Here is a 24,699-nt window from a genome sequence, read left to right as displayed (position 1 = left end):
CGTAAACAATAATCGATCCCAGTAAATCAAACATGAAGACCGCTCTGATAACACTTGTTGGAAATTTAGGTCTTAATAAAAACAGAATTCATAAAACATGTTCAACAATTATGAATCAACAGCGGAAGCAAACAAAACACATGATTATGATCGGATCTACGACATGTTTGATTTATCAAGGATATTAAGAATTAGGGTATTAGGAATACCTGGATAAAGCTCTCATAGCAACCCTCTTTCAACATTATTCCGTTAATGGGTCATCCGGACATCCACTCATTGAGTCCATATCAACTAATTAAATATTTAATTAATTATCCAATTAAAAATCTAATAGCCTTATTACTTAATTTGATCACTAATCAACTAAGGCTCACAATTGATAAATAGCTAATATAATTATTGTTATGATATTTGCCCACATAATTATATTGGAATATAATAAATAATAAAATATTCCAACAGTAACATGATAGTTGGTCATTTTGATCAGGACGTGGATTCGTCTTGTGTGTTTGGTTTGGTGTTTGATACGATTTTGAGTTCAAGAAATGATCTCATTTTCTCTCATGTTACTCTAAGGGCGAAATCAGTGCTAACTATAGTGAGGAAGCAACAATTTTTTATGAGACATAGTTTGATTTAACTGGAGCTTTATTTCTCTCAATCTCCAGTTAACTCAAATGGGTGAAATGTGTTCGTTTAAACTTTAGAGTGCCCCTAAGGATAGTTTTGTTAAAATTAATGGTGATAGTTTTGTTACTGACCATGGAGCCCTAACAACTTCAGAATGGTAATGGTTTTTGACTTTGAGCTATTTTCAGAGATCTCCAATTGACAAAGGATCGCGGTTTTATGCACATTGAGGTGGAGTTTGATTCTTTATCAGCAGTGTCCTTATTTCTAATGGTTTTTTGATTGACACCAGCCATGTTATCCAGATTAAGGATCTCCTCGAGCAATTGTCTTCTTGGTGGGTCATTCATGTGCACTGGAAAGTTAATCAAGTTGTTGATTGTTTTGCCAAGTTCGGTCTAAACATTTCTTCTAGTGTCGGGATTTTTATTCAATTTCTGTTTTTACTTCTTTGGATTTGTTTGCAGACTATTCGTTTATGGCCTTAAAGATGCTGTGTATGTATCAGTCTCTCAGTTAAAACCATTTGAATTACGAATAGCAATAGCATACATCAAGAATTACCCAAAATATTTGAAAAATTTCAACAAGAATCAACAAAGCCAACAACTTTTACGATCAAATTTCGACAACAAAAACTAACTATTGTTTCTTTCTTTCTTACTTCCCTCTAAACAATTAACCATGTCCTGGTATACAAAGAAATTATTGGAAACCTAGCTTCATCATCATTCATCAGTATGCAAAAACAGTGGCCGACACTTGATCATAACATATGAAAGAAACTACAAAACGATGCACAAACACAAACACATATTAGACATCAAGTCCAAAATTGATACAAATTAAACACATAATAGAGGTGTCTATCAACCGGCATATTCGATTAACAGCATAAGAACAGAACAGAACAGAACAGAACAGAACAGCGAATTAACAAAACGAGCGGTGATAATACTTATATAACAAGATTTGGAGTCACATAAGAAAACACACTACTACTAGGGAAAATGGAGACAGCAAGAAACTGATTTTCCCTAAGCAAAACCTAAACAAACAAACAAGCCAGAAGCTACAACAAGATTATTACATTTAAGCAGCATTCTAAATGCGAGCGTCCCAAAGTGATTCTTGCTGAACTTTACCACTGTTCAAGAGTTCCACGATTTCCTCTGGAGGGTTCAAACCAAGCTTCACAGCACGCTCCAAGCGTGCCAGCCTCGTCATTCCCATACAAGGCCCATACTTCATGTTCAAGTCAAATTGTCGCAGCACGGCCTCGCTTCCGTTGTGTTCATCTGTAGTAACATTAACCAAATCAGATTAGAAAAATAATAATATATTAAATTAAGAAATAAATGAAGGTGATTGGGGGTGAGAAAACCCTAGAAATGAAATGAAATGAAATGAAATTGAACCTTGGAGATCTGGAATGGCGTTGAGGGATGGTGAAGTGGAGGCTTGAATCGGAGGTTTTCTGGACTTGGATGATTTGGCGGTGGTGATGGGATTGGTGTTTTTCTTCTGCTTGTAGAAGCCCTTCATATTCCCAGATACCGACGAAGACATTTTCTCTTTCTATCTTCTTTCAAATTTTGAATTTTGAAAATGGTTGAAAATTCTCGGATTGTCTAAAGCACCACTGACCCCACCTTTAAATAAGCATTAAGCACTGTCGTCGTGAGCGTAGACAATGCATAATATATGCAAATGTCCGGGGTTTGAATCCGGCCACCACCAAAAAAAAAATAAGCACTAAGCACTTATCTTTTTCCTTTTCAATTTCAATTTCAATAAAAAGAACAAAAGGTTGGTTTATTTAATTAATTATTTTATTTTTAGTATCATTTCATATTTAAATAAATGGCCATAAAATCATACATAGAGCTAGATTATTACATAAAACAAATAGCAATATTTGGTAAAATATTTCATTTTTTTTTATTATCAAGTATTTCCGTTTTTCAAAATGGTGGGGTTTGGATAGATCTACTTATTTGAGCTAAAAAATAAATAGTTGGAAATCTTAGTTTAAACCCGAACAAAGAAGTAAAAATAAATCTAACAACTAACTATTAACATTTGTTATTTAAAAGAAAATTTCATAATATTATAAGAACATAAATATAATTGTTCACGCATGTAAACACAATTTACAACAAGTGAGCTAAAATGTTATGTAATCACAAGTTGCAACATGTGAGTTATCTAAATGGAGCTCCAATAAAACTCAAACGAAAATACACTAGCCAAACTAGCAATTAGAATCCAAAACTCGTCCATACAGACGTGTGAAACTGAGACGCGTTTTCTTAGACATTGATTATTCGTACATGACACGTGGAACCAGGACATACATAGCTTACATTATTGTGTTGTGTGGCATCTCATCATAAACTTCAATGGAACCACAACAAGTTTATCTGCATAGCCTAACTTGGGACGAGATTAGCATGGTTGGTGTGACTTGAATAGTGAAGCTAGTGCCAAGTTCGATCTTGTTAAGCGAGGTGAGCTGACGTGATTTGAACAGTCAAGCCAATACTAAGTTGGACAAGGCGAGCTAACATGACTTGAAGAGGTTGGCTGGATCTTGCCAGCCAGAAAAGTCAAGATATTGCAAGCCACATGGTATGGTCGTCCATATCAGTCCACAATCCATCAAGCGTCAAGTTTGTTAAGGCAACATTTGTTCTTTTTTCGATTGATCTATTCGAGTCCACAATCCACCAAACGTCAAGCTTGTTAAGGCTTAGACATTTGTTCTTTATCCGGTCGACTTACCAGTTCAATAATAATGATTAATGAAATGAATGTTTTATTCAAATTATTGTTATAAGTTGCTCAAAAAAAAAATACTACAATTTTTTGGTACAATTTTAATATTATTATTTAATTATCGTAATAATAATATTATTTTTTTCAATTATTGTTTTATATATATAATTAGTATCCTACATTTATAATGATAAATAGAGTAGTGTTACCAAATTTTATTTTACTAATCTGAAGTAGAGTAGTGTTTACCAAAAAAAATACTACTAATTTGAAGAACTGTGCGAGTTTGTTTAGTCCTTACGGTTCTCTATTGGGTTACGGTTGCAACAAGTGACAAACATGACAGTTATTCCATATCATCACTAAATTAGTTTCCTTTACCAATTGTTGTTCTGAAATCATCCATCATAAATAATAACACATTCATAATCATGGCTACCACCATTTCATCAACTTGCTTCCTCTTTGTTCCTATAATTTTATCAACATTGTTATGTCCCAAAACAACATTATGTGCAACAGTTCTAGAAGACCTCAAAAACTTACACAAACCACCAGATTTCAACACTACAATTTTCAACAACTGTCTCAAAAACCCTTCTCTCAGATACTGCACTTCCTCCCCTATGGTGGACCTTGATGAAATATTCAAACACACTATTGTTGCTAGCCATCTTTGCAATGAATCTAACAACCCCAATTGTGTTGAATCATTCCCCAAAATCGATCTTCGAAATCGACCAAACATTGCGTCTCTTTACTTGTCTTTCACTTTCTTTTGGAAATATTGTCCTTTGAGTATTCAATCCATTGATTTCTCCAACAATTCTATAAAGGGTGGTTTTCCAAATGATGTTCTTTATTGCACACAAATTCAGTCTCTTGATTTAAGTATCAATGAATTTTCTGGTGAAATTCCAATTCAAAGTTTCTCCTCACTAACCAACCTCACTTTTCTTAACCTCTCTTATAACTGTTTCTCGGAGAGTGAAATTTCTGATTCACAATTCTTCAAAAAGTTTAATGCTTCTAGTTTTCTTCATTCTGGTGCTCTCATTGATCACAAAAAGTTTACTATAAAAGCTATCATTTTATTGGTTGGTTTTCCTATTCTTGTCATTTTGATGGTAATTTTCATGGGATGGCTTTGTTTTCAAAGACCTGATTTTCTTCCAAGAATATTTCAAAGTAGTAGAGGATATACATTTACACCAGCAATTCTAAAGGCTGCAACTTGTGGTTTTTCGATCAAAAGTTTGGTTGGTAAGAGTGATATTGTCCATATCTACAAAGGGGTGTTAAGAGATGGAACTGAAGTGAAAATTGAGATGTATTGGGATGATATATCAAGGGATAGTTATCATAAATTTGTTGAGGAATGCAAGATTCTGTCTGAGTTAAACCACAAGAATCTTGTTAAGGTTTTAGGATGGTGTAAAGGTAGAAAATTCAGGGCTGTTATAACAGAATGGACAAACGACGTAAATGTTGAAATGTGGCTATCAGGGGCAAGTCCATCATGGAATCATAGAGTGAAAGTTTTGATGGGAGTTGTTGAATGCATGCTATATCTTCATGAGGAGTGGCCTGAAGTTGATTACGATCTCAAGACAAGTAGTGTTTTGTTATCTGATAAACTAGAACCATTGATTTCAAGGTTTCAAGTTGGAGAAAGAAACAACACTCGAAAAAGTAAGAATCTCTACAACTTTATTATTTTGTAATGGCAATATCTTGTTTTGGTGTATACAATTTCTTTCAAATTGTTGAGTCTCGCGTTAGATTAAGACAGATTACCCTCCACACTTCAAATATACACGTAATGTCAAAAACAAAAAATATGAATATAGAAACATGCGCGTCTTTCTGCTAGTAATAGACAATTACCATGCACAATCAAGATTTCTTCTAACATGATGTCTTTTCTTTTTTCCTTTTCCTTGTTTTTATGTCTTATATCGTTATTGAATTTAATTACTTTTATTATATTATAGAGGTGTGTAAGTTTGGAGTATTTCTACTAGAGATGATACTAAACAAGAGCGTTCAAGAGGACTTTGATGGAGATGATGCCGGCTTTGTTAGCTACATGAGAAGTCTTCATCTTGCAGACTTGCAGCAGATGATTGATGAGAGAATAAATGTTACTGAAACAACTTTGCACCAAGTTAAACAGGCTTTATCCCTAGGATTAATGTGCATAGACCAATCAAACAAAGAGCAACCAAGCTTGGCACAAATATTTAATATTGTATCAAAGGCATACAAGGCTAACCTTGTTTTGCCATCTGCAAATCATAAAACATTTCATGGAGATAAAGTTAAGGGACACAAGCATGTTCAGTTCAGATAAGTCACAATATTAAAGGAAATTTTTCCTTAGATTTAATCCTTAGAACTATCATTAGCTCTGTTCTGACTTTTGATTATACTTTATTCACTATCCTAGTAGTTTTAAGCATATATTGTAAAGTTGTACTAATTTAGTATATGTTTTGGCTAACTTTTAGCTACACTTAGTGGCATATATTTGAATTTGGATCGTTTGTAGTTTATTGCAGATTATCCAAATCGCCTAAATTTGTAGTCAAATGGATGATGTATCATGTACCCGATAAGAAGGTGATCAATGGTATAAAATTGGTACCCTATAAATGAGTGTCCATGTATCACTACAAAAATAAATGGATCAAGAATGTGTTTTTTTCAATGAAGGTTTATTATCTTCTAAAAAAATTCAATAAATGTGTACATTACTTGCTTTACAAGTAATTATTCAAAACTAACTAACTTGCACAAAAATAGCTAACAACCTTAACAAACAATTTTAGCTACTTCTTATCTCAACTAACTTGAACTAAAAATTAACAGTGTAGAGTAAAAAATTTCTAGTTGCAATGATAAAGTTATCCAAATGTCATGACAGAAGAAAAATAGATTTAGGCCCAACTTGCTTAGGACTAACAGTTCCCTAAGATGATGAGTCATAGTTTGTTTGGTTGTGAAAATGTTAGTTTCTACTATGTTTAACTTGTATAAGTAAGAAAAATTTGTAAATCTAATAAACAACAAGATTAGTCATGTATTTCTTCATTCCTGTATCATGCAACAAAAAAGTGGTACCTTACACCACAAAACCCAACAAGCAAGTAAAATCTTGTTAGTTGCAAAATAAAAACACTAATAATGTGCATGAACTAGTAAAATCTTGATCGTTACGAAACATTATATTTAAAGATTATAAGAATCATGATACAATTATCTGACTTCGAATTTACTCCCTCAAGCAGCTGTTATTAAGAATGATTCATTAATAGATTGAGAATCAGAGGAACCCTCAGATACAACAGCATTTGAAGCAGCATGAGGCTTGTTTGCATTGGGATAACCATGTTTCTGGTAACAGAAATCCACAGTATGATTGTTCCTGTGGCAAAAGGTGCAATATCTGGAAGTGCCTTTGGATTGTGCAGATCCAGAAGGTGATTTACCACGTCCATAAGGTTTACGTGCATCTGAAGCATTCACAAGAATGCTGGTATCTTCCATAGGAACAGATGGAAGTGGAGTGTTATTACTCTCCTCTTGAACAACCATTGAATAGACTTTGTTAATGGAAGGAAGTGGATCCATAAGCAACACTTGAGTCTTAACAACAGAGAAAGAATCATTCAAACCAGTAAGAAATTGAATCACTTGATCCTCCATACGAAAATTTCTAGCAGCACGCATGGATTCACAACGACAAGGATACGGACAAGTGCACATAGGCATGGGGCGATGTGAATTGAGCTCCTCCCAAAGAGATTTCATCTCTGTGAAATAATCAAGAACCGTCTTGGAACCTTGTTTGAGATTGTTAATAGAAGTGAGAAGAGAAGCAACACGTACTCTATCAACTTTGGAGAAGCGTTCCTGAAGCTCAATCCAAACATCAATGGCATATTCATGAAAAACAATAGTCTGAGCAATCTGTGGAGAAACAGAGTTCAAAATCCAAGAATGTATGAGATGATTACAACGCTCCCATGCGTTCCGATTCAAATCATCAAACGTGTTGCGAATTCGATGAAAAACTCACACCAATAACAACTTGATGTGTGGAGCAAGGGATAATTAAGCAACCAAAATCAAAGTGTATGGAACAATTATAAACACAAGCCAAAAGTAGAAAACAACAGCGAGAGAAAAGGAAGAGAGAACACAAAAGAATCTGTTTACCCAGTTCGGTCCAAATTGACCTAGTCTGGGGGAGAGAGCAGCCCTCCGTTCCACTATATGATGAGTAACGTTACAAAAGAGATTTCAATGGGTTACAAGAATAAGTCTCCCGCCTAATTCTACCCAAATCCCAGCCTCTTCCCGTAACCAAGAGACTCAATCCTAATAGTGTTTCCCAAGGTGAATCAACCTTCAAACCCTAGTTTGTTGCCAAGAGACAAACTCTATACAAACCCTAGTTTGATTTCTAAACCCTTGTTTCAGCCCCCTCTATCTCTCAAAATAGTCTGATACAAGGCCTATATTTATAGTAAAAGAAACTCCCATAAAATTGTAACAAATTTGGCCCAAAAATACGTTTCTGAAAAATAACAGCAGCCGAAATCGGCCACCGATTTTCCAAATCGGCCACCGATTTTTCCCGAACAGAAAGCCTCCCAAAAGGCAGCCAAAATCGGCCACCGATTTTCCAAATCGGCCACCGATTTGTACTTTCAGCAAACATCAATTTTGGCCTCCAAACTCCAATTTTGAGTCACTTTCACAACAATCTCCACCTTGACTCCAAATTAGTGATGATGCCCATTTAACATCAACACCTTGCTGCTCTTTCCCTTGCTTCCCACTACACCAAGTAGCTCCACAAGTTTACACCTTAATCTCTTCAATCATCGGAATGCCTTCCGCCCCTTTGAAGATCCTTGTGTCCAAACTACTCAAGGAATTTTAGGTAGTTCCACAAGTACACACCTTAACCTCTTCAGCCATCGGAATGTCTTCCGCCTTCTCGAAGATCCTTGTATCCAAACTACACTAGGAATTTCAGGTAGTTCTACAAGACTACACCATACCTCTTCAATACGAGACATCTCCCGCTTCCTTGAAGATCTACTTGTTCCCAATCACCCTTGGCTTTTAGAGTAATCCACAAGTATACACCTCAACCCTTTCAGCCCTTGGAATGTCTTCCGTCTTCTCGAAAGGTCCTTGCAGTCCAACTACACTAGGAGTTTTAGGTAGTTCCACAAGCATTCACCATACCTCTTCAATACGAGACATCTCCCGCTTCCTTGAAGATCACCTTGCATCCAATCACCCTTGGACTTTTAGGGTAATTCCACAAGTCCTGCTATACATTCTTCAACCTCCGGAATGCCTTCCGTCTTCATGAAGAAATCCCTTGCTCACCACTAGAGCATAGCACCCAAGGTCCTCCATAGTCGTACCACTCCCGGTGTGTTCAACTCCACCTAAAGCTGAGCTTCCAACCTCTCAACTAGCAAATGAGTACATCCACTATGTCTTCCTTGAACCTCCACCTCAACCGGTAGATCATGAGTATTCTTACCACCGCCTCTCCAGGCTGATGTTGAGTGTTTAACGTCTCTCCAGACGATCACCGCTCCACTAAGCATCAATACCAAGGTGACCAACATCACCTTCATCCTCCAAACAACACCACACCATCAGAGCACCCGCATCCTCAAGACGCACCTTAATGTTCTCCAAATCACCAATGATTTTGTTGAACTCCACAAGTAGCTCCATGACGGCCTTTAACTTTACCATCCTGAATAAGTAAAGTTGTTGCTTTAGGAATTGCCGACGAGCCAAAGACTTTGTCATATACAAATATTCGAACTTTGACCACATCGATGCCGCGGTTGCTTCCTTTGCTACTTCTCTCAAAACTTTATCTCCGAGGCACAAGACAATGGCACTCCTGGCCTTGTCCACCATCTCGGTCTTCTCCGCTCGTGTCATGGTGACCGGTAACGAACCTTCACCCTTCAAAGCTTTCTCACACTTCTGCTGTATTAACACCGCTTCCATCTTTACCTTCCATAACCCAAAATCGTTATCTCCGGTAAACTTCTCAATATCCCACTTCGAACCCATGGTACTTGATTATCCTTTGACCTTTGCCCCACGGTGGGCGCCAATTGTTGCGAATTCGATGAAAAACTCACACCAATAACAACTTGATGTGTGGAGCAAGGGATAATTAAGCAACCAAAATCAAAGTGTATGGAACAATTATAAACACAAGCCAAAAGTAGAAAACAACAGCGAGAGAAAAGGAAGAGAGAACACAAAAGAATCTGTTTACCCAGTTCGGTCCAAATTGACCTAGTCTGGGGGAGAGAGCAGCCCTCCGTTCCACTATATGATGAGTAACGTTACAAAAGAGATTTCAATGGGTTACAAGAATAAGTCTCCCGCCTAATTCTACCCAAATCCCAGCCTCTTCCCGTAACCAAGAGACTCAATCCTAATAGTGTTTCCCAAGGTGAATCAACCTTCAAACCCTAGTTTGTTGCCAAGAGACAAACTCTATACAAACCCTAGTTTGATTTCTAAACCCTTGTTTCAGCCCCCTCTATCTCTCAAAATAGTCTGATACAAGGCCTATATTTATAGTAAAAGAAACTCCCATAAAATTGTAACAAATCTGGCCCAAAAATACGTTTCTGAAAAATAACAGCAGCCGAAATCGGCCACCGATTTTCCAAATCGGCCACCGATTTTTCCCGAACAGAAAGCCTCCCAAAAGGCAGCCAAAATCGGCCACCGATTTGTACTTTCAGCAAACATCAATTTTGGCCTCCAAACTCCAATTTTGAGTCACTTTCACAACAAAACGGAGGAATTGGAACAGATCCATCAATGAAAGCGAACTTGTTCTTAGCACCAAGAGCGCGTTTCATGGAACGACTCCATGCAAGATAATTGGAGCCGGTGAGAAGAGGTGTAACAACAACTGAATTAGGTCCTTCACTAGGATGAACGTAGTAAATCGAATCGGTATTGGCTTGTTGAACAATAATCGGAGCTTGACGAGGAGGCATCGTGCAGAAAGAAGCACAAAAAACCAGTAGAAAACGAAGAACAGAGTACGAAGAAGATGAAGAAGGGAAATCACAGAAACGTGATTGCCAAGAAAAATTGAAATCTCAAAATGCAATTGAGATGAAAAGAAGAAGAACCGAAGAAGATTCGCAAAAGATTCAAAGAGAATCAAGGAGAAAAATCAAAAATCAGAAAGCTTGGAGAAGAAGCAACGATGGCGGAAGCATGAATGTGGATCGTAACAAACTCTCTCAAGAAGAGAGAGAAAAACTGATACCATATTAAGAATCTAATGAGAAAGAGAAAATGATTCATTAATTGTGAAAAGGTGTACAAGAGGGTATATATACTATCCCTTATTGTACTATACTTAGAAGGGTAGTACAATTCTCAAAGTGAAGTACAATTGCTTGAAATACAAGAAAGCTTCTAGGTTTGTTTATTACACTCTGAACTATCACTATGTAAGAGCTGTATCTTCTACATTTCCTCTGATAAATTAAACTTCTCCTATATCATTGTGGTTGATTTTATATCTTCTGGTTTTATGGTCTATAAAGATGTCTATGTATCATTGTATCAATTAAAACCATTTGAACATTGTGGTTCAATTTCCATGAGTGCATACATGAGACTTACTAAAAGATTCGAAAACATGTTTTCCCAATTTACATCATTGATTCAAGATGGTGAGAAAGAAAAAAAAGAATGAATAGAGTCAACAATTTTTATGATCAAATTTAATCAATTCACTATTGTTTCTTTCTTACTTGCTTCCCAAGAAACTACTGGTAATCCTGCTATATCTTCTTCAACATATGAAAGAAACTAATAAATGATGCACAAAATCAAACACACATATTAGATATATCAAATCCAAAACACACATATATAGAAGTCTCTATCATATCAACCAGCAACATTCACTTAACAACCAATTAACATTGATAAAAACTTGTATAACAAAACGCACTAACAGAAACTGATTTTCCCTAAGAAAAATCTAAACAAAAAGGTCCATAAAGAAACAAGATTATATTATTAACAGCAAGAAACAAGATTATATATTATACTAACATCTAACGCATTCTAAACGCGATTGTTCCACAGGCCTTCTTGCTGAACGTTACCACTCTTCAAGATCAGTTCCTTAATTTCCAGCGGAGGATTCTTACCCCAATTCTTTGCACGCTCCCATCGGTCCAGCCTCGTCATCCCAATGCTAGGCCCATACTTCATGTCCAGGTCAAATTGTCGCAGCACAGACTCGCTGTTGTTTTGTTCATCTGTAACCCCACCATTCGTATTCCCAGACACTGATGAAGAAGAAGACATATTCTTTCTCTCTTTCTCTTTCACATTTTCAGATGAAGACATTTTCTTTCTCTCTTTCGTGAACCTATCCCTTTTTGAAAACTGTTTGAATGAAACTCTTGAGTGGTGTAGAGAAGAGACTTACCTGGCCACCCTTTAAATAGACAAACACAAGCTTGGTTTATTTATTTGATTATTTGTATCATCATTTTCCTTTTTACATTTTTGTGGGATAATTGACAATTTTTTATCATTGTAATTGATTGATTTTTTTTTTATTTTTTATAAAACTATGAAATATATTTATGTAAAAAATGTTTTTTGACATATGAGATATGTGTATAAATAAGATTAAGGGTTAAATATGTTTTTGGTCCCCATAAATATGTCAACTTTTCATTTTAGTCCCTCTAAAATTTTCCTTCAACTTTTGGTCCCTATAAAATTTTCAATCACTATTTTTGGTCCCTATTTTCAACTTAATTTATGTATTTTTTAATGAAATTGTGCAGAAATGTGTAAGATATTCTAAAACAATTTCCTGAAAAAAATTAGAATTTTTTAACAAAACACAAATTAAATATGAATTTTTAACCGTAAAAAATATAAAAATTCATATTAAATTCATGTTTTGTTAAAAAATTCTAAAATTTTTTTGGAGTGATTCTTATAATATTTAGAATTTTTCTGGAAAATTTTATTAAAAAATATGAATTCTACATATGAGTTTACTTTAAAAGGGACCAAAAGTGAAGATTGAAAATTTTATAGGGACTAAAAGTTGAAGGAAAATTTTAGAGGGACTAAAATGAAAAGTTGACATATTTATAGGGACCAAAAACATATTTAACCCTAAGATTAAACTTGCAGAATTGTCCGATGAAAATTAGTAAATACTAAACAAGGATCGATACTTTTAGAAAGAGTAATGTTATTTCTACAACTATTTTAGGACAATTATTAGGATTTTTTTATTTTTTCTTATTAGTCAAAAACAATATAAAGAGAAAAATGAAGAGAGTAAAAATACAATACGAGTATGGGAGAGTTGTCTAAAAGTAATCATAAAATAATTGTAAAAATATCATTTCTCTTTAAAAAATGGACTAAGGGCCCATTATGCCATAGTAGTACGACACATAACAAATCATGTTTAGCATGAGACCAAGTCAGTCGAACATATATAGAATCAACGCAATTTATAATGCTTTGTAGCTACAATGCCTTCCAACGGCTACCAAACGTTATTTGTAACGGTTCTTCTTTACTCCCCAACGATTCCTTCATCGTACAATATAAGTACATCCCTTCATAATAGGAAAATGTTACACAGACACCCTTTATTTCTATACACCCTATACACTAGGAAGAGAGAAGAGGAGAGGAAAGAAAAAGTGTGCTTGTGTGGGGTCCATGTAGCCACATGTCAGATTTTTGTGTGGGTGTCAAGAGGTGTATTGCCACCTAAGGGTGTCTATGTATCATAACTCTTCACAATAACATTAAGTACACAATCTTTCTACTTTAAAACCTCTCACATTCCTCATTCACTAACTTGAGTATCAAAGTGCTTGCATGTACCAGCTTCACTTTCAACATTGACAATATATTGCTTCAGCTCTACCAATCTTTTTTTATCTCTTCAGAATAATACACACACGATTCTTATAAAAATAAAAGGGTTAAATATGTTTTTGGACCCTATAAATATACCAACTTTTCGTTTTAGTCCCTCTAAAATTTTCCTTCAACTTTTAGTCCCTATAAAATTTTCAATCACTACTTTTGGTCCCTATTTTTAAGTTAATTTTTGTATTTTTTTAATGAAATTGTGTAGAATATTGTAAAAAAAATTCCCCCAAAAAATTAGAATTTTTTAACAAAACATAAATTAATTATGAATTTTTAACCGTCAAACATATAAAAATTCATATTAAATTCATGTTTTGTTAAAAAATTCTAATTTTTTTTGAGAGAGATTCTTATAATATGATGAATTTTTCTACAAAATTTTATTCAAAAATATGTATTCTACATATGAGTTTACTTTAAAAGAGAGACCAAAAACATATTTAACCCAAAATAAAAAATAGAAATATTTGGAATATATTTTAGATTGGGTAGAGACTCAATTCTCTGGTCCAAAATCCATTAGTAAAGCAAAGGACAAGTAAGACACCCGAAGCATTTAAAGACTACATCTGTCAGCAAAAGGCTGCAAAGGATCGAATAAGATGCTCGATGCCAATCTAAGCCCTTCAATCAATTGAACAGATTTCCCTCAAAAAAAAAAAAAATTCAACTGAACAGATGGCTGGTCCTCGAATCATAAGGGTATGATCGTCAAATGTGCATGTGCTTGTGCCTATTGGAAATCTATAAATATTGCACCCCACAGCTCAAACACAGGAATACAATTTTCATTCTAAGATGTTCTTCAAAACACCTTTGAGACCTTACTAATTTTTGCGTTAGAGTGTATTTAAAGGTAGACCAACCCTCATCGGTGAAGAATAAGCAAGAACACTGTCAACAACCATTGTTGTGTCGTAGCACCACTTTGAGCTACCTCTTTATGATCTTGTACAATGTGAATTGTTCGACCTTTGAAATTAGAAGAAGCTCTTCTATGTGCACAATCCTAAATGAAAAACATTTGAGCACACTCACGTCAAATAAAAAAAATTAAATGAGAATAAAACTAAATGATGTGATTGTATTATTTTCGTTTTAATTTTTTCATTTGATGTAAGTGTGCCCAAATATTTTTCATTTGGGGTTGTGACCATGAAATAATTCCCTGAAATTAGTCATCGAGAATCATGGTCCGAAGCAAAAAACACTCATCAAATCATATTTTTTAATAAGTTTTGTGTGATCGAGAGTTATAATCCAATAAATCTGAATGATTTTTGAGCCAACTAAGGAAATCCTAGAACAATCACCATCAAATAGTCTAAATTTCATAGACAAATAGTAAATTGGATCAACGTGAATAAATAAATTATTTGAATGATTATTTATGGTTTAAAATTCACAAGAAATAATAAACTATTTTGATGGAGCGGCCCTATATTTTTTAAGTTTAATTAGTTTACAATGACATGTCTTTCACTCTTTTGTTTGTAATTAAAACAAAGTAAGTTTCATCAGTTTAATAGTATGTGTCCTTGCGCCGCTCCCACCCTTTGCTAGGGTTTTAGGGAGCTATGGTGTATAGCATTCTCTTCATCCGTTTTAATCGTGCTACCCAATCGGTTTTTCCTGCCTTTCAATCACCTTCACCATGCCGTCTTCGTAGCTTCACCCTTAACCTGATTTTAACCCCAAATCGCTGTAATTCCCAACTCACCTCCATGAAATCACCTTCCGCCCCAATTCTTGTTCACCCCCAAATAGCTCGCCGCCACCATCGCCATCACCCCCAAATCGATTTCAGCGTTAGTAGATTACCTCTTAACAGCTCCGCGACCGCTGGTTGGTGTTTCCCCTCATTGTGTTTTGGAAGTTTCTCTGAACCTCCGTCAGATCGCCCGCCGCCGCATCCACCTCCTCTGTTTCTCGCTGTTATGGATGTAATCACAATCATTGAAACGTCAACTGAGCGTCCCTCTCGAAAGCCACCATGGTATCCCTGTTATTGGGCTATTCCATCATCATTGGGTTTGGTATCTAATAAATTTGTGGTTGTTTTTCTGTCTTTTATTGTTATGCTGTTTGGTTTGGTTTTTATGTTCCTTATTTGAGTTCAAGTTTGTACTTTATATGTTTGCTAAAATGCTTCTGAAGGACTTTTCATAGCTACTGTATTACAAGTAAGAGACTTAGGGCGGTTATCACCGACCACATTATCCTCACAATCACGCAATTGTCTTCTCAACATGTGGCATAATTTGTCATTTCAGAGACCATTTATAGTCGATATGTGCGAACACCTGTAATAATCTTTTTCCGAAGTTGGATGAAATCAAAGACTGTGGATCTCAAATTATTAGTGACCTTTGGCCATATGTGGAAGATCTTAGCCAGGTTGTTACGATTTGTATTTTGGTTTATTACTGCCTCAATGTTCTCTAAAAGTACTATATGTATTCTTAGGGGGATTTTAGCTATCTTGATAACTTGTACTGCTCTCAAACTACGGATGGGGATTGTCCCAATTCATTGTAATTTTGCTATTTTAGCTGTTGAATGAATGAAGTTTTTTTACCGTAAAAAAAAAAAAGTTTCATCAGTTTAATCTTGCAATGTTGTCTAAACAAGACTGACGTATTATGCACAACGATGACTTGTTGATCTCAAAATATTTGAAAGCACGGTATTTTCCTAGAAGCAATTTCTTGAAAGCTCAAATTGGCCATTGCCCAAGTTATACTTGGAGAAGTATTTTGAAAGCTCGTGCGGATGTTATTGAGAAAGCTGGTATTTAAAGAGTAGGAGATGGTCGTCTAATTAACATATGGGATGATAACTGACTTCCTTATCAAAATGGGAATAAGATTTGGTCTCCTAAACCTCCTGATTGTGATATTATGTTTGTGTCAGATCTCATTCATCATGATATTCGATGTTGGAATGCCCCTTTAATTAATGAAATTTTTCTCCCTTTTGAGGCTCAACAAATTTTTCAATTGCCAATTTCTTTCTCTCAATTACAAGATGAATTTGTGTGGGCTGTTTCACGGTCAGCTATTTTTTTCTGTGAAGAGTTCTTACCATTTTTTAAAGGCAAGGCGTGATGTAGAGGTTTCCCATAGCTCAATTCAGGATATTGATCACCAATTGTGGAAAAAATTATGGAAAATAAAAAGTATTCCAAGACACGTCCATTTTTCTTGGAGGATTCTACATGCAAAACTACCGGTAAAAAATGATCTCTTTAAAAAAGGAACAAGTAGTGAACCATTGTGTGTTTTTTGTGGGCAACATAATGAGACAATTTCACACCTCTCTATGGAGTGTCATTGGTCAAAGCAGATATGGTTTGCTTCCTCTTTAGGTGTGGTATTTAATTCGCATGATTCCAGGTATGTACCATTTTCGGAGTGGTTGGAGAGAAATATTATTAATGCTACTGAGGATGTTATAGTCCATGTTTTGGCTTTGTCTTATGAAATATGGTGTGCTAGAAATAAGAAATGTTTTTGAGGGGACTGATGTTAATGTGACTGTCATTGTTCAAAAGGCACAAAGATCTATTGTGAATTTTAAGAGTTCTAGTACGGTGTTGTTGGAGACACTAAGTGGAGGTTCAACTTTGCCAATATCTGATGTTCATTGAACACCTCCTTTTTTTGGTTTCTACAAACTTAATGTTGATGCAGCAGGTCTGATAGAGGGGGTAAGTGGGGTATTGATGTTGTGGTGAGAGATAATGAAAGTGTCGTAGTTGGTGCTAGTTGCTGGCAAGTCTCTTCATTACCAGATTCAGAGGTTGCAGGGGCTTTAGCTATGCGAAAAGGTTTGGAATTTGCGAAAGACATGTCTTTTCTAAATCTTATAGCAGAATCAGATGCGTCCAAGGTGGTCTCGGCGCTCAATGCTCATCAACAATCTCCCACTTATGTCGGCTCTATTATTAGAGATTGCATTAGTTTCAAAGTTTGTTTTCGTAGTTTAAATTTTTTGCATGCTAGGCGTGAAGCCAACCAGGCGGCCCATTATTTAGCTAAACACGCTCTTCATAATTTAGATCAAATATGGATCGAAGAAACTCCACCTTGTATTTCTGCAGTCTTGACTTTGGATTTACTGCCTGACTTTCATTAATGAATTTTCTTTAATGTCAAAAAAAAAAAAACAAAGTAAGTTTCAAATTATTAAATTATTAATACTTTTTTTAAGGAAATTTTATTAACACCTAGAAGGTTGAGAAAATACATTTTAATTTTTTTTTCTGGTCCAAAAACACATATAAAGTAAAAAAAATAAAAACATTTTAATTCAGATAATAGAAATACAATATATTTTTTTAGAGGAATAATTTTATTTTTTTGTTGTTAAGTTTGAGTTATGTTGTGCTGTTGTTGGGTTCCACTTCCTTGTCACTGTACTTACAAAATCAGTGTCTCCACTTTCCCCTCAAAAATCCAGAAAACAACAGCCTGCATGGACGCCGGCGGCTCAGATTCCAATGGCCGCGAATACAAAACCGCCGACGAGATGTGGAAAGAACAAACCGGTAACCCTAACAAGAAAACCCTCTGGTACCGCCAAGGTGTCTCCTACTGGGAGGTAGTAATTCACAATAATCACTTTTTCAAATAAGCTCAAGAATAATCAATTTTCTCATTTTCAACTTTTTTTTTTTTTTGTAAGAGCAGGGTATTAATGCAACCGTGGATGGTGTATTAGGAGGGTATGCAGATGTTAATGAACCTGATATTACTTGCAGTGATGATTTCTTGAAGATTATTTTATCTGAACGTTTTTCTTCTGATGTTAAAACTCAACCACTCGTTGCTCTTGGTACTTTTTTTTTTGTTGCTTTTTAATATTTATTTTTTATTATTCTTGGAATATTATCTGATTTGTGTGAATTCTTGAATTTTCAGATTGTGGTTCTGGCATTGGTAGGGTTACCCAAAATCTATTAATAAGGCACTTCAATGAGGTTTGTTACATTTACCTTGTGTGCATGTTTTCACAGATTATAAAAAAGTAATTTTGATGTTCAATAATTTAAAATGATTATCTCTAAAAGATAATCAAAATAGCCTTTTCATTTTATGCATAAAAATCAATTGATGCTTATTTTGAGTAGTTGTTATTGGTGCCACTGCCATAATTCTAGTTGAGAGTTTGTACAGTATCTATCTTTTGAGTATTTGCAATGCCAAGAATATTTGTTTACTGTCAGAGTTTGTATATAATGAGGTCTGAGAGTTTGAGAGAGAAAGAGAGCTAACTGATTCGGTGCTAAGCTATCTGACTAATTAACAGAAGCTAAGCTTCAGTTCATAGACTGAACAAGGATACATTCTATCCTAAAAGTTATTTCTCTCTTCTGATATCATGTTAACTGTTTATATTTGAAGGTGATTTAATGTTGCCATATTTGAGAGACTACTAAGGAGAGAAGACAAACTAAATGTAGATGTTCCGTACTATTTAATTTGGAGTGGTTGTAAAACTGAAATATAATGAATTTTAGAAACAATTTGTGTTTAAGGTGCCGGGTTGAAACTTTTTTGATCATATAATAGCACTTTATTGGTGGCAGTGGAACTAGTCTTGAGATAGTTTTATGAAATTATGATCTCTTTAATGCACACCATTGTTTGGGGGTCAAACTAATTGTGGTGAATTCTCAAAAGCTTTTTTTGTTTGTTTAAAAAAATTTCGGTGAGAATCTTCTGTTGCTACCGACCTCTGGTACTGAATACATTCATGTCCTGCCCCGTACTCTTTTTTGAATGCCAAATGTTAGTAATCAGTTGTTACTTGTTAGATTAATATTTACTCCTTCGTCCGGGTTTGAACCCTGGACCTCCAACTCCTTAACCCTTAGCTCAAACCAGTTGAGCTACCTAACCCCTCGCCCCATATGTGTATTAACTATCAGTGCAATCTACTTAGCAGCTTCCAGGATATCAAGCAATTATCTTTTTCAAAAGGAAAATGGTAGAGGAGATAAGCAGAGATTGTAATATTGCAAAGCATCTAAAATTAGCAACAGTAATTTTTAACCTGGCGTGAGTTATAGGGGTTTGTGTTGAGTTTATATGGGGCTATGTCACAAGAACTTGAGATAACCTGTAAACAGGGCATGTTGATCTGGTAACTTTTATGTCAAGCCTAATAAATTTAAAATATTTAGCCTTTGTTCGGGTTGAGCATTTTAGTGCCACAGCCTTGTTCTATTAATAAATACTAACTGGCGTGATTTAGCTGTATCTATTACGACCAACTAGTGTTTAGCATGGATACTAATATGTTTTGTCTCTTTGTTTCTCTCTTCCTCTGCTACTCTTTTTTCGTATAATTTTTTTTCTTACAATGAATTGTTCGAGATGCAGTCTAGCTTTCATTTGTTTTGTTATCATCATGTGTTGATAATTTATTTATTTTATTCAAACTGAAATTGGAACCCTTACATGCTTGATATTTTTAAGTTAATTAATCATCTTTTATTATTTCTTATTTGCTTTAAAATTCAGGTTGATCTTCTTGAGCCAGTATCACATTTCTTAGAGGCTGCACGTGAAACGTTGACCTCTGGAGATTATACAAATTCAGATATGCACAAAGCAGTTAATTTTTATTGTGTGCCTCTTCAGGTGTGTGTACTTCACCTTCACATAAATGATAGTATTTTATTTTCATCCGGTTAGATAAATGAGAACTTGAGATAATATTGAATGTGAATAGAAGTATTTCTTGTGTGGTCACAAGCCCAACACATCACTGTTGGGCACACTCGCCTAAAAAGATACACCTAATAAGAAAATTTACAACAGATTGTTTATCTTCCTCCAAAACCAATATTGCCGGCATACTTAACAGATCTCACAACTTCCACTTTATTTGAGTGTTATACTATATGGTGGACCAGCAGGCGGCAACTGAATTTCCAAAATGATGGCATATAAAGCTACAAATTTTGAATGCCTTAAAAGACCCAACACTATTTAGAGGCTCCTGTCTCTTTCACGCGGAGACCTCATCCATTGCAGTGCTTTTTACAGTTCCTTTAAAATTTGTTCATTTTATTTTCCTCTTGATTTAAAGGAGGGCTTCTTAGAAACTTGTTAGAACAAAAACACTTCAGAATTTCTTTCAGTACTGTTAATTTCAGTATTCCTTTTGATATTTTCTCCAGTGAAGTTATTGAGCACTCTTTGTTTTCTTGATGTAGGATTTTACACCAGATGTTGGAAGATATGACGTAATATGGATTCAATGGTGTATTGGCCATCTCACGGATGATGATTTTATTACGTTTTTCAAGAGGGCAAAGGTATGTTTTCATTTATTTGATTAATATTTATGACTATGCATATCAGGGTATTCATTAATTGAGAGTTGAGATTTACATTTAATACAATCAATTTTGGATATAAGAATATTCTGCAGAATTAAGGATTTACTTAAGGCTTCAGCAGCACAGCTTTATCTACCAATATTTGAAAATTTAAAGACAATTGCATCTTGATGATGTAATCCATTTTATTGATTATCTGGGGTTTTATATGATTGAATTGTTTTTGTTCACATTTACCTAATTGCCATATATGTGTTGCTTAGTGCTAGGTAACTTGCAAGTCTTGCATAACTGCCGTGAATGATATTTCATTATAAGAATTCAGCAACCATTTATACAAACATGTATAATATATCCAACTTTTCATTATTAGGAATCTTTTGGTTTTTAGACTATCAGAAAGTTGTCACTAAATGTTCAAAATCTAAACTAAATGGATTAGGTCATAGGAGAAAATGAAATTATACCTCTTAATATTTGGGTGTACAGAAATATTTGATATTGTGGAAGTTTGTATTTAATTAAGCTTAGCACTTCTATGGATCGATGATTTCTAGTATTTATTGGCTATTCTTAAGTATTAACCATGTGATGGTTTTTGTTCAATTTAAACTATAACTCTCAATTGATTGGTGAAGACAGTTTCTTTCTTTCCTTCTGATCTGGTTATTCAAAAAAGCATGCAAAATTTTCGTACTGTTATTGTTATCTAACTTGAATTGAAGTTACAAAAAATCTCACTTTTGCCCTTTGTTTTTACTAATGGCATTAATATAGGTTGGCCTCAAACCAGGTGGACTATTTGTCTTGAAGGAGAATATTGCCAGATCTGGTACTTCACTCTTTGTTCATTTCTGTCTTTCCAATCATATTGAATGATTTACTTCATTTATTTCATTCAAGGCGCTTTTCCGAAGTCTATATGTCCAACTGTATTTAGTCTTAAACTGTATATTCATTCACTCCTGTTGCTCCTCAAACGTCCAGTGTGCCAACCAGAGTGATGAAGAATAAAGTTTTAATACATGGAAGTTGGAGCAAGAATTTCATGTTTAGAAATGAATGTTAAGATGTTAGGACAGTGCCACAAGATGAAGTTCCTTGGGATATGACCAGTTAAAGAGAAGCCACAGATCGAAAACTAATTAGTGTTTCTGATTTTAAAGTTTTAATTAAGCTGTGGGGGAAAATCATGTTTGTTTTAATGATTATTTACCAAGTATTTGATCATAAACTTTTTTTTTTATAGAACATATTAAAACCGTTTTTTACCAGTACCAAGCTCAGTAGTAGAGCTAAATAAAACTAGAAGTGTATATATTTTCCCTCTGTAATTTACTCCATTAACCATATTGGCTTCCAACAACGAAAAGGACCCCCTTCGATTATTCATTTATTGGGATCCATTCTTCTCAATTTGTCGTATCTGTGCATCTTCCTGTAAGTTGAACTTTATTGTTTTGGATCAATGCTTTGTTCCTTGCAGGATTTGTGCTTGACAATGAAGACCGGAGTGTTACAAGATCTGATCCATACTTCAGAGAACTTTTTTCTAGGTGTGGCTTGCATGTTTACAAAGCAAAGGTAATTTACTGTCTTTTCATTTAGAAGATTAAAAATCCCGGACAAGGTTCAACCTGCCATAGCTGAATACTAGGATTCTTAATGATGTCTCTGGCGTTCTAATATTCTCAATCATTAGATATAAAATAGAACGCTGCTTCCTGGAGACGTTTTTATTTTTAATTTATTATTGTGGCACTCTACTTTTGTTCAGTATAATCAACAACTTTGTTGGATTTTTTTAATATATCTTCTGCCCATGATGGTACATATACATTTTTAATCTTCTCTCTCCAAATATAAAAATATAGTGATATAGGAAGATAAATATCTTATAAGTGTTTGGAAAATTTTTGGTGAACCAGATGTTATAAAATGGTAGTATTTTGTGTTAGGTTGAAAATTTGACAATAAATTTTGCATTCAACTTGGGGGACAGAGAAATGATTTTGCCACCAATTTTTGGTGAACCAGATGTTATAAAATGGTAGTATTTTGTGTTAGGTTGAAAATTTGACAATAAATTTTGCATTCAACTTGGGGGACATAGAAATGATTTTGCCACCAATTTTTGGTGAACCAGATTTTATAAAATGGTACTATTTTGTGTTAGGTTGAAAATTTGACAATAAATTTTGCATCCAACTTTTTACAATGGAAAAGGGAAAGTTACTTTTTACTGTCTGTAGGGGTTGGCAAAAATAACCAAAAACCAAACCGAACCATATCAAAATTAACTGAACCATTTCACAAATTTTTGAACTGAACCATTATTTTGATAACAGTTAATTAACCGAACCATAACCATATAACACAATTACACAACACCTCTTATTTTTCAGAGAACCAAATGAAACCAAATGAAAAAACCTTGCAAACCCTAAATCGATTAACATATTCCCAAATTGATGAACCCTAAAGCATCAATTTAACATTTTAAGTGTTTTTTTAGTGTAGGTATAATTTAACATTTTAACACTACTATGTAGGAATATTAAAGTTGAGGTGTAGTAGTTAGATGATAGAATTTATAATTATTGCTTTGATAGTAGGCTCTATTTTTATAGCAAGATAAAAAAATACATTTCGATTCAAAATTTTGGTTTTGGTTCGGTTCGGTTAATAGGCAAGCAAACGGTTAATCGAACCATAACTTTGGTTCAGTTCGGTTAGTTCCAAACCTTAAACGGTTCGGTTCGTTATTCCAAACTATTTCAACGCTTCGGTTCGGTTAATATGGTTAACCGAACCATGCCCACCCCTATCTGTCCAGCATGGTGTTCTATTTTAAACGATATTTCCTAATGCCCATGCCCTTTCATTTTATATAGTACTGCTTGTTTATATTATTTGAACAATTTATTTGATTGGACCCTCATTATTATGGGAATCTCTTCTGTCATAGACTTATGGGTTGTTACCAATCCTTTTCCGTTTCATTAATTCTGATTTTGAAGCTGTTTTTGTATTCTATCAGGATCAGAAAGGATTCCCACAGGACTTATTTGCTGTGAAGATGTATGCATTAACCACCGAAGCTCCAAAGAAGACGCATCGTACTAGATCTAAAACACAATCTAATAGACCTAGGACAATCGTGTATTGATCATCTTGTCTTATGGGTTTTGAATATTCGTCAAAAACCCGTTTTCTGATGTTGTAATCTTTTAGTTTTTTTAAAAATGTTGAGAGCTATTTATCCACCCTCTTTGTTTCTGAAAAATATATCATATTTTTGTTTGTAAGTATACTTTTATGGGGTGGTTTTATTATGTTATAAAAATTTTAACAATCAAAACGAAATTTAGTTTTGTTTCTGTTGTTCCTGATTGATTTTCAGTCTTGTATTTGAATTGTAAATAAGTTTCAATTTTTATTTTGAATCAAGTGACTATTCAGTTCACCTCACTCACTTGTGAGATAAATTTAACCAACAAATTTCTACTTCCTTGAATCAAAATCAGAATAAAAACGGAACAACAAAAAATTATTGAAACAAAATATTGAAAAACAAAGGGTTAATATGTGTTTACCCCCCTGTAATTTGGGCGAGTTTCGGTTTTCCCCCCTGTAAAAAATTTTGTTTGAATTACACCCTTGTAAAATTTTTTTTTTCCGGAAAACACCCCTCCCCCCTCCAACTCAGCAGATTCGCTGACGTGGCGCTGACAGGGCGCTGACTTGGCTTTTTTTTTTTCATTTTTTATTTTTTTTAAAATGCCACGTCATATTTTTTTTTAAAAAATATTTAAAAATAAATTTTAAAAAACAAAAAAATCCAAAAAATAATAAAAAAATTTAAGTTTTTTTTCCAAAAATTTAAAAAATCAAAAAATAATTTTAGAAAAATAAAA

At 34.4% G+C, this 24,699-nt stretch overlaps 3 protein-coding genes across 3 annotated transcripts; 2 read left to right on the top strand and 1 right to left on the bottom strand.

Annotated features, from left to right (window-relative positions):
- Positions 1–1,430: 1,430 nt before the first annotated feature.
- On the bottom strand, positions 1,431–2,265 carry LOC146932779 (uncharacterized). Its single transcript, XM_085704523.1, has 2 exons — positions 2,055–2,265; positions 1,431–1,934 (listed from the first exon to the last, which is right to left on the bottom strand). Exons 1-2 carry the CDS (start codon positions 2,203–2,205, stop codon positions 1,741–1,743), a joined length of 345 nt encoding a protein of 114 aa, XP_085560649.1. The 5' UTR covers positions 2,206–2,265; the 3' UTR covers positions 1,431–1,740.
- Positions 2,266–3,845: 1,580 nt separating this feature from the next.
- Positions 3,846–5,949, top strand: LOC146932778 (Leucine-rich repeat protein kinase family protein). Its single transcript, XM_085708379.1, has 2 exons — positions 3,846–5,106; positions 5,409–5,949. Exons 1-2 carry the CDS (start codon positions 3,846–3,848, stop codon positions 5,765–5,767), a joined length of 1,620 nt encoding a protein of 539 aa, XP_085564505.1. The 3' UTR covers positions 5,768–5,949.
- An 11,847-nt stretch (positions 5,950–17,796) lies between these two features.
- LOC146932777 (alpha amino-terminal protein methyltransferase) lies at positions 17,797–24,174 on the top strand. Its single transcript, XM_085704522.1, has 8 exons — positions 17,797–18,033; positions 18,123–18,267; positions 18,354–18,412; positions 19,959–20,078; positions 20,657–20,758; positions 21,560–21,614; positions 22,269–22,366; positions 23,823–24,174. Exons 1-8 carry the CDS (start codon positions 17,812–17,814, stop codon positions 23,949–23,951), a joined length of 930 nt encoding a protein of 309 aa, XP_085560648.1. The 5' UTR covers positions 17,797–17,811; the 3' UTR covers positions 23,952–24,174.
- The last annotated feature ends 525 nt before the right edge of the window (positions 24,175–24,699 follow it).

The sequence above is a fragment of the Medicago sativa genome, chromosome 4 (assembly GCF_051527215.1).
Source record: "Medicago sativa cultivar Bolivia chromosome 4, Bolivia_mono, whole genome shotgun sequence".
In the NCBI taxonomy this organism is placed as follows: Eukaryota; Viridiplantae; Streptophyta; class Magnoliopsida; order Fabales; family Fabaceae; genus Medicago; species Medicago sativa.
This window is presented reverse-complemented; position numbering and strand designations above follow the sequence as displayed.

What these genes read in the sequence shown, in the direction of transcription:
- LOC146932779 (XM_085704523.1), bottom strand. Translation starts at nt 2,205, where the DNA reads ATGTCTTCGTCGGTATCTGGGAATATGAAGGGCTTCTACAAGCAGAAG. An exon ending in CGCCATTCCAGATCTCCAAG is followed by an intron (nt 1,935 to 2,054) that starts GTTCAATTTCAT and finishes ATGTTACTACAG; the next exon opens with ATGAACACAACGGAAGCGAG.
- LOC146932778 (XM_085708379.1), top strand. Translation starts at nt 3,846, where the DNA reads ATGGCTACCACCATTTCATCAACTTGCTTCCTCTTTGTTCCTATAATT. An exon ending in AAGAAACAACACTCGAAAAA is followed by an intron (nt 5,107 to 5,408) that starts GTAAGAATCTCT and finishes ATTATATTATAG; the next exon opens with AGGTGTGTAAGTTTGGAGTA.
- LOC146932777 (XM_085704522.1), top strand. Translation starts at nt 17,812, where the DNA reads ATGTTGTGCTGTTGTTGGGTTCCACTTCCTTGTCACTGTACTTACAAA. An exon ending in TCAACCACTCGTTGCTCTTG is followed by an intron (nt 18,268 to 18,353) that starts GTACTTTTTTTT and finishes TTGAATTTTCAG; the next exon opens with ATTGTGGTTCTGGCATTGGT. An exon ending in CGTTTTTCAAGAGGGCAAAG is followed by an intron (nt 20,759 to 21,559) that starts GTATGTTTTCAT and finishes GCATTAATATAG; the next exon opens with GTTGGCCTCAAACCAGGTGG.